General features: G+C 47.6%; 1 protein-coding gene across 1 annotated transcript in view; it reads right to left on the bottom strand.

The window, feature by feature from the left end:
* Window positions 1-13,210, bottom strand: part of SMC1B (structural maintenance of chromosomes 1B) — a 512,286-nt gene that overhangs the window by 224,896 nt on the left and 274,180 nt on the right. The window contains exon 13 of the mRNA XM_082255760.1: window positions 10,180-10,317. Within this exon, the coding sequence (XP_082111886.1) occupies window positions 10,180-10,317 (138 nt within the window). The remainder of the gene's footprint in view (window positions 1-10,179; window positions 10,318-13,210) is intronic.

Genomic DNA, 13,210 nt, shown 5'->3' with positions numbered 1-13,210 from the left:
CGTAGTCCTCGTTGATTAATAACAACTCGGGACGTCCCAAAGCAGTACCACAAATGAGGGGTGGGAAAATGGAAATCAAAATCCAATCTAGAAGGCCCAACCGGTGCCAACTAGAAGTTTTAAAGGCTCATCAATCACACGATGAGACTCAACTGAAATTCCAACGGAAAAAACCCTCGAGGTAGACCACCGGTCTCCTCAAATTGCGGCCTGCAAAACCTTGCGGCCAAATGAGGCATCCGCCGATGCCATCACATCAACTTTATAAAATTTCGTAAAGGTATGCACCGACGACCAGGTAGCCGCCTTGCACACCTGGACCACTGACGCCTGATGGCGGAAGGCCCAGGAAGTACTGAGCGCTCGAGTGGAGTGCGCGTTAACAGGGAACGGAGGATTCCGACCCTTAATAGAATAAGCCTGTACCATCGTCTGTCTAATCCATTTGGAGATAGTCGCTGCAGATGCAGGCAACCCCTTTCTGGGGCCATCCGTGATCACAAAAAGTGAATCCGTCTTACGGAACAATTCCGTAGCCTTCAGGTATACCCTGATTGCCCGAACCACATCCAAGGAATGCAACGCATATTCCTGAGGATGATTGGGCTTAGGACACAAGGAAGGTAGCACAATATCCTCATTCAGATGAAAATCTGAAACCACCTTAGGAAGGAAGGATGGTTTCGGATGAAGAACTACCTTATCCCTATGAACCACTAGATATGGGGAATGGCATGATAATGCAGCCAGTTCTGACACCCTGCGTGCAGAAGTGATAGCCACCAAGAAGGCCACCTTCTGGGATAATGTAAGCAAGGGAATCTCCCTGGTATTTTCAAAGGGAGGTTTCTGCAGAACCGACAATACCAAATTAAGATCCCAGGGCGGTAAGGGCGCGCGGACTGGCGGAGCCAAGTGCCGCACCCCCTGGATGAAATTCCGCACCAAGGAATGAGTAGCCAAAGGCTTCTGAAAGAAGATTGCTAATGCTGAAACCTGACCCTTGATGGTGCTCAAGGATAGTTTCTGCTCAACCCCCTTTTGCAGAAAAGCCAAGATGCGGGTCACCGAATAGGTACGTAGGGGAAATCCCAGAGATTCACACCACGCGATATAAGTCTTCCATGTGCGATAATAGACTTTGCTGGAAGTCGCTTTCCTTGCTTTAATTAGAGTAGGAATGACTGAAGCTGACAACCCTCTGTCCTTCAGTACCTGGGTCTCAATGGCCAGGCCATTAAAAGCAGCGACTGTAAAGCAAAATGGAAGATCGGTCCTTGAGACCGCAGATCCTCCCTGAGAGGAAGTCTCCAAGGAGCGTTCGCGACTAGCATGTCCAAGTCGGCCTGACCGGCTTGACGAGGCTAGCCTAGAATTTCCAGGATAACTGGAGTTCCCTCCATCTCTATCCTGCGGAGAAATCTCAGCAGCAATCTGAGAGGAGGGAAGACATGTAGTAGCTGACACTGCCCTTACAGGCTGTTCAGCGCGTCTGCTGCGTCCGCTGGAGGATCGCGGGCGCGCGTTACCAACCTCCGCGCCTTCCTGTTGAGCCGATATGCCAACAGATCCACCTCCGGGATGGTCTAATGAAGACACAGATGGTGAAATCCTAGGTGATCGACCTAAGTCATCACCATTATATTGTCTGACTGGATCCGAACCAGGCTGCCCTAGAGCTGCTTGGTCCAGGCAATCCGACAAAGCCTGATCGCTCTCTGTTCCCACACATTTATCAGAAACTTGATTCCTATCAGGAGTGACGATTTCTCCTGGTTGAGCATTAGAGACCGAAGTCACCAGGCTAGAGGCTCCTTGGTCCGCTTGCTCAACCGGATCCGATTCCTGGAGGGAACTGAGGATGATCTTTGGAAAAGGTAAAGAAAATGATCTGTTCAGGGAACGGGAACTACCGCTCCCTGTAGCACCTAAATGTTGGAAGGGAAGAATCGCACCGGTAGCAGTGATCGATACTTGATCTTGTATCCTGATCGTATGATCTCCTGAACCCCTTAGTCCGGGATTCAGGAAAGCCCTAGCTCTGAACACCGGTGAAGACGACCCCCCACCCCTAAGCCGGGTGGGGGCGCACCTTCAGGCTGTATTAGCCTTAACTTTAGGTTTGGCTGAGTCGGCCTTTTGTTTGCCCGACCAGCGCCTCTTGAACCCCCCTAGAGGGACTTTGCCTTTCCCGCTCGCCCCAGCGGAGCGAACAAACCCTTTATGAGCGGCAAAGAAAGGTCCACGCTTATTGCGAGGTCCTTTAGCTTTAGCAGCCTGCGGCAAAAAAGTACTCTTGCATCCAGTGACATCCTTAATGATCTCATCTAGGGTGGCCCCAAATAGGCAATTCCCCTGAAAGGGGAGATTCGCCAAGGCATTTTTGGAACCTAGATCCGCAGACCAACATTTTAACCACAGCACACGTCTGAGGACTACCGCTGACATCGATGCATGCCCTAACAAGGGGGTGGCATCCAGGGCTGCGTCACAGACGAACTGCAGTCCTTGTATAATTTGTTCCATCAAATCAGATGCTGCCTGGGGGATACCTTTCCCCTTTAGGTCATGGCGTAACAATTTTGCCCATTCCGTTAATGTCTGTGAAACTAAACCAATGACAATCACTGGTCTAAAGGCTGACCCTATCAGGGAAAAAATAGTGCGGGACTCCGCTTCCATTTTCCGATCCACCGGATCCTTAAAGGACGGAGCGTCCTCCAACGGGATAACAGTGGCTTTATTCAGTCTGGAAATAGGTGGATCCACCACTGGTGGTACCGTCCATTTCTTAATGAGGGATTCCTCAAACGGATAGCGTCTAGCAATGCGCTTGGAAACAGTCAGGGTACGTTTTGCATGATCCAATTCCTCTTTAATTTTATTACCAAAACATTTGGGTAAGGGAAAAACCTTCACCGTCTTGGTAGGTTTACTAGTACCAAAGGGAATTTCCATCTCGGTTACCTCAAGTCTTAGGGTTTCCCGGACCGACACAACTAGTGCGTCCACCAATGCTTCTTCTTGTGCTATGGCGGAGGCAGGAACGTCCTCCTCACTTGAGACAACAGCCCCTGCAGAGGGACCTGCAGCTGCAAAGACCATCTCAGAATCTGAACTATCAGATGAAATAGGGGTAGGCGGGGGTCGCTTTCTTGACCCCCGTCCCTGACAGGCCATCTCCACCCGGGATACCAAAGACTCCAAAACTGCTGTAAATGCATACATATTCTGTGAACTGGAGGGTCCTGTGGCCACCTCGAGGGGATCAGGTAGGGGTACCTGTGTGGCAGGGTCCATGATTTGTTCCAGACACTTGCCGGAAAAAAAAAAAAATAAATTAAACTTTTTTTTTTTTTTAGACCCCCAACGCCACAGCGCCCCTCAGTGTTACCTGCTTTAGGACCCCTACACAGAGAGAGAGAGAGAGACCCAAGGCTCACCACTTGATGCTCAGAAGTTTCATACAACCTGTTCCAGCCCTGTCTATTACAGACAGGAAGTCTTTGGCTGGTTTTCCCGGGTAAAAGGAGGCGGCTCCGCCCCTTTACAAGCCTTCCGGTGCCTCCCCATGGCTCCACGAGGTGTTTGGTCACCTCAAACATGGCCGCCCCCATGCTGGAGACACGAGGCTACGCCGGGTAAAAGGAGGCGGCTCCGCCCCTTTACACGCCTTCCGGCGCCTCCCCATGGCTCCACGAGGTGTTTGGTCACCTCAAACATGGCCGCCCCCATGCTGGAGACACGAGGCTACGCCAATATGGCGGCCTCGTGCAATCTGCAAGACAATGGCGGCGGCCTGTTAGGATAGCGGCGGCTAGCAGCGGCCTGCGGAATGTCTGTAATCGGCCTGGCGGCCTGCGGGAGTGCATCGGCCCCACAAACTTCACCCTGAATAGTGCTAAGCCTGGCCGACGGTACAGGACCCTGGCGGGCCGCATGCGGTCCGTGGGTCGTCGGGAGATGTCACAAGCAGTGCTGTGCAGCCCGTGGAAGTGACCGGTAGCTGGAGGAATGGCGATCTGGACTGCAGTACTCAGGCATAGGCATCGGCCTGTGTACACCTCTGACAGGTAGGATACCTTTTACTTCAATAGTAATGCCCTTTTAGTACTGCCACTGACGTCACCCTTACAGTTTTACAATAACTTTAGATCGTCAGCTCCCAAACCAAGCCTCCTGGTTACTATTAACAAAAAATCACACTCAAATTGGGAGATCTGTGACCTGTTATAGGATAGAGGGGAGATCCATCCTACCATCCCAGAGAGGGGCCCGCGTCCACCACAAACCCGACAGGGGGAGAGGGGGAACATTCTACTCACCATACCGGAACCAGGCGGGCGCCAACTCCTGACAGAACCCCTCTCCACCGGGGTGGGGGGGCTGTCGACCAAAACGGACGCCGTGACTCTGTTGGTCATTGGCGTCCAGGCGAGACGTTTAACTCGCAGGGTCAGTCCCCGTCCAGTGGGACTATGTCGCGGCCGACCCAGCGCGGAGCTATGGCCTGCACGCGCTCGTAGGCTGAACTGGGGTGACCACTGGATCTCAACATCCAGCCCGTCGCCCAGTTCCAGCTTGCTTGCTTGAAGATCTCACAGGAAACTGGAGAAAAAAGCTGTCTAAAAAATCTTTCTAAGAAAAAAATTCTGCCAGGACCGAAGATCCTAGCAAGGTATCTAGGTCCTTACTCCTAACTAGACAGAAAAAAACTGATTTGCTGTAGCAGAGAGAGAGAGGATATACGCTCTGGGACTGCCCCTAAGGTGTGGCCAGAACGTTTTCTTTCCTGTCTAGTCCTACTCCTGTAGAGGGCAGTATAACCCGAGTTGTTATTAATCAACGAGGACTACGTCTGTCAATGAGCGACAGAGAAAAAAACGATACAACTGAAATCTGCCCTTTAATCATGCTCAGGGCTAATTTCATATCTATCCCTGCTTGCAAGAAGGATAGAACTCTCCCGATAATATATATGTGCGGGGATGCAATTTCCTGGCTTCACACCAGGCAATGTAGGATTTCCAGAACCTGTAATAAATATTTCTAGAGACTGGCTTCCTGGCGTTTATCAGTGTACGAACCCTGCTCTTCCAAGATTAAGGCTTCAATAGCCAAGCTGTCAAATTTAGAGACTGTTCAGCAGGGTGGAATATCAGACCTTGAGAGAGCAAGTCTGGACGCAGTGGAAGAACCCAAAGTCTTGTCACTGCCAACCTCTGGATTTGTGCATACCAAATCCTCGCCGGCCAAGCCGGAGCTACCAGAATTACTGGTTTCCCCTCTAGCTGGATCCTGCGCAACAAACGCGAGATTAGCTGTACCGGAGGAAAGGCATAGATCAGGGAATACTCCTCCAAGAAGTCACCAAAGCATCCATTCTGCCTGCGAGTGGACTCCAGCTCCTGGACACAAATCTCTCCAACTTGGGACCCCCCAGCGTAGGCAGATCAATTGAAAAATCTTTAAGGACCATTCCCCCCGAAACATCTGTTGATGGCTCAAAAAATCTGCCTGCCAGTTCTCTATACCTGGAATGAACACTGCTGTCAGGCATGGCACAAACTACTCTGCCCAGGACAGGATAATAGCCACCTCTTTCTGGGCTGATCAACTCCTTGTGCCTCCTTGATGGTTGACATAAGTCACGGCCGTGGCATTGTCGGATTGCACCCTAAAAGGGTGACCACAAAGTCTGGGTGTCCAGAATTTCAGAGCCCGACTGACTACACAAATTTCCAAAATGTTCATAGGGAGAGGACTCTCTACCCAAGACCATTTCCTCTGGACAGTAGCTTTCTCCAGAACTGCTCCCCAGCCGGAGAGACTGGCATCTGTAAGAAAGGATTTCCCTCTACAGATTTCTCGTTAACAACCACCAATTCAGACTCTGTCTTACTCTTGGTAGCAGAGAAATGGACCGGTCCAAGGACTGAATTTTTCCGTTCTATGCAGACAGAATGTTGTTCTCCAAGGGTCTGGCATGGAATTGAGCATAAGGAATTGCCTCAAATGTGGACACCATCTTCCCCAGTAACATCATGCAAAGATGTATAGACGGATATCTCAGCCTTACTATAGACTCTGGACTGGCTGTAATGCGGACTTTGCCAAGTTCAGTATCTAACCCAGACGTTCCAAAAAATGTACCATCTGAATATTTCAGCTTAGAGCCGACACAGATCGATCTATTAGTAATAGATCGTTAGGATATTCTATTACAGATATCCCTTGGGACCTTAGAACAGCCAATACTGAAGATAGGATCTTTGTGAACACTCTTGGAGCTGTGACCACAAACTGGAAATGATGGTTTCCAATCGCAAAACGAAGGAACCTTTGATGGGTCTAAAATATAGGCACATTAAGTTATGCATCCTTGATGTCTATGGATGCTAGAAATTACTCTCCCTGCAGGGTGGCTACTACTGATCAAATTGATTCCATGCGGAAAGAACGAACGTTCAGAAACTGATTCAGCACCTTAAGATCTAAAATAGGTCTCACATCCCCATTTGGTTTGGGGATTAAAAATAGGTTTGAGTGAAAACCCTGGACCTTTCTGTAATAGAACCAACACCCACACTGTATTTGTGGACTTCCGTCAGTATACGGCTTCCTCCCAGTTGTGAACATAGATATAAGATTTTCCAGCCGCCCCCATACAAAGCTAGCCGACAACCTAGCTTGTACTGGAATCTTCTCCTCTATTCAACAGTTTTACACTCAATTTATACACACATGAGCACATCCTCCTCCTGATCAGATTACCACACACAGGTCAGGGGTCGCCTGATTACATTATCATATGCAGATGAAATTGTATACAGAAATAGAATTAACCTGAACCTATTATCTAGCCACCTGGACAGAAACGATGTGAGTTCAGGCTTAACAGGATACACATCTTACCTCAATACACAGACAATAGGGAGAGCCTGTCTCTGACATTGAAGTTCAATACACATTATCATAAGTAAACACAGAACCTGTTTGAAGCAATCCACACCATTAAGTATCTGTCTTTCACTCCCAGTGACGGTGAGTACCGTTGCACCTTTGTTTTCTGGAACCTCAGGTATCACCCTCTGAGCTCTCAGCTGGTCCAATGCCTTAAAGAAAGATCTTTCTATTAGGGGATCTGTTGGTATCCTTGATCTCACAAACTGAGGATGCGGGAACACCTAAAATTACAACTTGTATCCCTGTGAAATGGTGGAGAATACCCAGTTGTCTTGAATTAACTCCACCAATGCCCCTGAGAACTGCAGGAGCCTTCCCCCCACCCAGGCGAGTGGGAGCGCCCCTTTACGGAGAGGGCTTAGAGGAAGACTTGGCTGATCTCTGGGCCCAGGGCTTTTTCTGACCTTGCCCCGAAGGCTTGGGTCCAGATGCAGAGGCCGTCGCTACTGCCTGGAATTGGAAGCACTGGTATTATGAGTGCTGGGAATCGTAAAGAAAGGACATCTGCTCTTTTTCCTTACAGGTAGCAACGTACTCTTCACCCCCCCCCCCCAATATCTTTTGGATATATTTATCCAGATCATCACCAAAAAGTTGTTCTCCCTGAAAGGGGAAGTTAGCCAGTCATTTTTTACATGGTAATTCCGCAGCCCAGCTCTTTAACCAAAGGATTCTGCGCATATGCACTGTCATCAGAGCAAACCCTGACATTTGCCCTATGGAGTCCGTATGAGCATCAACTACTAAACACAAAGTACGAGGTAGATCTGACAGATCTTCCACACTCTCCTTGAGAAGGAACTGTCTTGGCCACTCGCTTTATGCGGTCTTTAAAAGACTGACACACTCTGTTGGCTTCTACTGCTGGTTGTACTGCAGAACCAGCAACCGAAGAGGAAGCTTTCAGTAAAGATTCCAACTTTTTATCTGCTGGATCTTTAAAAATCTGGGCATTATCCACAGGACAGGTTAAATTCTTGTTAACTGAAGAAATGGCTGCATCCACAGTGGGAATTTTCCATCTCTTAGAAAAGGTATCCTCCATTGGATAGAACAATGAAAACCTTTTAGGCGGAACAAACATCCTATCCAGATGATCCGAGTCATTATACACTTCTTGCTCCAAGAGTTGATGCATGGGAAATGACTGAGGACTCTGAGGAGGGCGCAATGAGCCTAGGGAGGAAAAAGAGGTTTCAGTTGTCTCTAAGGGTGGGAGTTTAAACTCAGCCCAGACCATCTCAGCAAGAGACTGGATAAACAACTTCTGGGATTGAGAGGCTGATAGAGATTCCTCTGACTCACCGGAAGTGGAAATTTCAGCTTGACCCTCAGCTACATCTTCCACATCCTCTGCCCAATGCTGAACTGATTCAGGGGGTGGCTCAGGAGAGGAGGATCTAACCCGCTTCTTTCATCCATGTGATGCTGCAATCATGTCAGCAATCCTACCCTCTAGGCTGGCTAATGCCGATGCCAAATCGTCTTTGGTAACATAGGCTGTGGCAGAAGTACACAAGAGTAGCTACTATGCCTGACAACCGTAATGGCTCAGATTGGCTAATTGCCTCTGGCTTATCAGGAGGAGTAGACACAGTGGAAGCACGATTAGGACCTTTAGGGCCTGGCAGTGGCATCATAGTGCCCTTTCCAACTGTGTTCCCTCCAGCCCTTTTTCGGGAAGACATTGCTTTATAGCAAGACAAACTTGAGGTACTACCTTTAAAGTGTACTTAATGTCTGTGCCAAGCTTATACTGCCTAATGCACACAACACCGATTACCTAAGATACAGGACCTATTATTGCCAGTAACATACACCCACTGACTCACGCAACCCAGCTCCTGGTTCACATGTATGCGGGCCCCCAACCCGCATACATGTGAACCAGGCCTAAAGCAATAGTAAAGTCATTAATAGATAAAAACACCGGTCCTCCTGCAGGTTTAACCAATTAATGACTTTACTATTGCTTTAGGCCTGGTTCACATGTATGCGGGTTGGCGGTTCACATGTATGCGGGTTGGGGGCCCACATTTGCACAGGCATAGCAGCCCATTGATGTGAATGGGCTTGAGCTGCTATGCCTGCGTTTTCAGATGAAAAAAGGTGCATGCAGAATTTAAAAAAATGCAGTGGCCATGAAATCCACCCTTCTTTTGCACCATGCGACTTACCTGCCGTTGCTGCACACGCAAACTGTTTTTAAATGCCGTGCCCACGTATACAAAAAATGCAGAAAGCTTGCCAGAGCAGGAACTGCAGGTTAGTCGCATGGTGCAAAAGCAGGATGGATTTCAAGGCCACTGAATTTTAAAAAAATACTGCATGCACCTTTTTTCTGCGGAAAATGAGGGCATAGCAGCCCGTTCAAATCAATGGGCTGTTATGCCTGTGCAAATGTGGGCCGCCAACCCGCATACATGTGAACTGCCAACCCGCATACATGTGAACCACCAACCCGCATACATGTGAACCACCAACCCGCATACATGTGAACCGCCAACCCGCATACATGTGAACCGCCAACCCGCATACATGTGAACCACCAACCCTGCATACATGTGAACCGCCAACCCGCATACATGTGAACCACCAACCCGCATACATGTGAACCGCCAACCCGCATACATGTGAACCGCCAACCCGCATACATGTGAACCAGGCCTAAAGCAATAGTAAAGTAATTTATAAACAACACCTCCTTCAGGTTTAACCACTTCTTGACCACAAGGATTTGCCCTCTTAATGACCAGGCCATCGGATCGGAGCCGAGCGCCAGGACCAGTTATCACCAGTTAGGCCAGACACTGCTTGATGGCTTATTTTAGGTCTGGTTCACAGAGTCTGTACTGACTGACTATATAATAATGTGCATAAGTGAACCAAAGCTCCTAAATTCAGAATGAAATTGAAGTGAGGTGGAAATTTAATAATTTAAATTTAATAATAGAATACCGTGATAATACCGTATACCGTGGCAAAACCTTAATCAATTAATCGCAGCATGAAAATCTGATACCGTCACAAGCCTAGTTGAAGGGTCAAATCTAGGTCACGATCTTTTAACGATTAATTATGCAGCACTGATAGATACCAAACATTTCAAGATTTAAATTTGTGTGTGGATTTGTGGGATTATATAATGACCATTTGTATGTAGAAGAAAGCAATGCCGGAAAAAGAAAAGGTACCAAGGCTGTATTTTATTACCGCAAAGCAACAGGCAAGATTTTTCTTCTTTATGACTTCTAGTTCACTTTGAGAATATTTTAGACGGGTTTGTGTTCCTTGTGATTGAGCATGAAGCTGCTTTAAATCACTCTCCTTCCTCTTTAACTTCATTAGCTCCTAATAAAAAAAAAAAAAAAAATAGGAGGATATTGCATACTAGCTCATATTAATCATTCTTTTATCTCTTATTCACAGAGGCTGTTTAATAACTTAAAACATTAGATCGTTACTGTGCATGGGAGAGAAAAACTTTAAGAATTATTTTCCAAAATCAACCACACTAAGGAGTACTAGTCATTAGACAGACCTTTCCTGCTCACAGAACTGAAGAGATATATGAGACTGCAAATCAATCTTAAACCACCTCATCTTAAATAATGGCTTGGGCTTCACTTATAGCTCTTGGCTCCTATGAGGTAGCTTCTAGGGATCGTTCATATAATGGGCCTTTTCACAGGATTTCAGTTGTTTAGCCTGCTTCATCAGTCAGATTCTGATGCCTGTTTAATGTCAGCTGTAGAAGTATATTCATAGCACATACTGTATGTAAATATGGCAAGATGTCATGTACACCGCCCCAGTCATGGCAGTGCATGAAGTCATCTCGCCTGCATGGACTATGCCAGGGATGCCTTCTCAAACTCTTAATATTTATTTGACACTGGAACCCCTGCTATGGTTCAATACAGCTAACCCTGAGAGAATGCATTAAAGTGTAAGTCCACATGAACACTAAAATCCCTGCATCTACAAACGTCCATGATCTAACACTAACCCATCCTGCCCTGTAAAGAAGAAATCAGTATAAATACCTTTTTTGAAGCCGATCGGATCTCCAGCGGCAGAAGCTCTGCAGAGCACACAACCGGAAACGGCTGTGAAATGAATGGGGGGTGACGTCACCCACAGACTTAATATGGGGCTTCTGTTGTTGGTTGCCTCCTCTGCACCCACCTTCACTGCGAAGCTGCGGCTGACAGCTCAGTGTGGGATCGGCTTCAAGAAAGGTATGTTTACAGATTTCTTCTTCACAGGGCTAGATAAGTGTTAGATCGCAGATGTCTGTAGATGCAGGGATTTTAGGGTTAGGGTGGACTTCTACTTTAAGGTAAAACAAAACTTTTGCCTTTAGAACCCCTTTTTAATTCTAATACATTCTATGCATTAAAGCGGTATTAAACCCAAAACCAAAATTGGAATATATTGCAGCTAACCAACAGGGCCAGATCTAGCCTGTTTGATGTGGGGGTGCAGTAAAAAATGTCAGGGGGGCAGAGGATGCAAGGTTGGCAGGGCAGTGTACAGGGGGTCAACAGGGCAGAGGATAAGGTCAACAGTTTGTACAGCAGTGTAAGAAGGCCATTCGTTTGAAGGGCAGTGTACAGTGAGTTGTCAAGGCAGGGGTTTACAGAACAGAGGACAGGGGTCACCAGGGCAGGGTAGATGGGTCAGCCAGGCAGAGGACAATGGTCAGCAGAGAAGAGGATTGGGTCATTGCTGGCAGGGCACTCAACAGATTTCCTCCTCCCCAAACAGCACAACCCTGAGATTGGATTCCCTCCCCACATTGTGAAGCTGGCTACTACAGCTGCCAATCTAATCTGAGAATATCATAGGGTAGAACTGCAACACAGCAGCAGCTACACATTGTGCAAATCAAGGCAGTGTCTGTAAGGGAATCCAATTCTCAGCTATGTGCCATGTGAGAAGGAGAAGATCAGTTGAGTGCCTTGTGTGCTGTGTGGGCAGTCCCCCCCCCCCCACAAAAAAAAATCCAACATGTTTACCACTAAGTATAAGCTCCCTTTGCAAGGCAAAATTTTCCCCACCAAAAAAAAAAAATCATCCCTCCTATACCAGCCCCCATCCACCAAATACCTCCTCCTAGTACAAATCCCCCCCCCCCCCTCCTCCCAATTACTCTTTTCCAGCACAAACAGCCCCCATCTCCCCTTCTCCATAAGCCTACCCCCAATCTCACAGGTGGGAACTACAGCAGTAGTGAGGAGGTGGGGGCTTTGCTGTGCTCTGCCCCCTCCTGTAATAACAGCAATCTGCCATAAACCGGGTGACACAGGATCGCTTTTACACCGGACTGTACACGGTGTGATTACCCGCCCCTAACCACATGTCAGGGAGATGAGCAGTCCTTGGAAGAGATAGGGGGCAGGTAATCATACTGTGTACAGTCCCATGTAAGAGCGATCCTGTGTAATCTGCGGTATGGAGGATCGCTGTTATGACAGGAGGGAGAAAGCACAACACAGCCCGCATCTCCTCCGGGTTCTCACGTTTCTGCCGCTGCCACTTCTTCTATGCGGACTTTACATTAGTTCACTGTGCCAGGCTGCCCACCTTGTCCTGAATGCAGAAGGCACCTTTGGACACCAGCATTGTGTGTGTGTGTGTGTGTGTGTGTGTGGGGGGGGGGGGGGGATTTTTAGACGTACTAGCATATTTAGATACACTAATAAAGGGAAAGGTTTTACAAGCATAAAAGCTGGTCATTATAAGCACCCCTGTCAGTGGTAAAAGGCTTGTCTCCACAATTAAACAGGAGGGTTTTCTGTTAGGAAAACAACAGACTTACTGGCTGGATCACTATATGAAAATAAAGGTAAAAAAAATAATGCAGCCCTCATATCTAAGAATTTGTAAGCTGCAATATAATAAACGTTGGCTTTTGGTTTTAATACAACTTCAAGGTTAAAAAAAACGAAAACCGTCCACTGTCTTTGCTTCCCACCTCCTCCCTAAATACTTACGCTCTCAATCCAGTGTTGTCCCAGCTGGCAGCCTTGCTCTGCCCTCATCCTGAATTCAAGAGTTTTACTGAAAACTGTGGGAGCCATTGGCTCCTGCTGTTGTCAGTCAAATCCAGTAAAGAGAGAGCGAAGCAGGGCCAAGCCAAGCTGTATGTGTCTATAGACAATTCGTTTTTTTACTGTTTGGACATAAAAGCCTTTTAAAAGAATTTACTATGCTTTGATCGCACAAATGTTGAGAACCG

Source organism: Pelophylax lessonae (assembly GCF_965119305.1).
Source record: "Pelophylax lessonae genome assembly, chromosome: 4".
NCBI lineage: Eukaryota > Metazoa > Chordata > Amphibia > Anura > Ranidae > Pelophylax > Pelophylax lessonae.
This window is presented reverse-complemented; position numbering and strand designations above follow the sequence as displayed.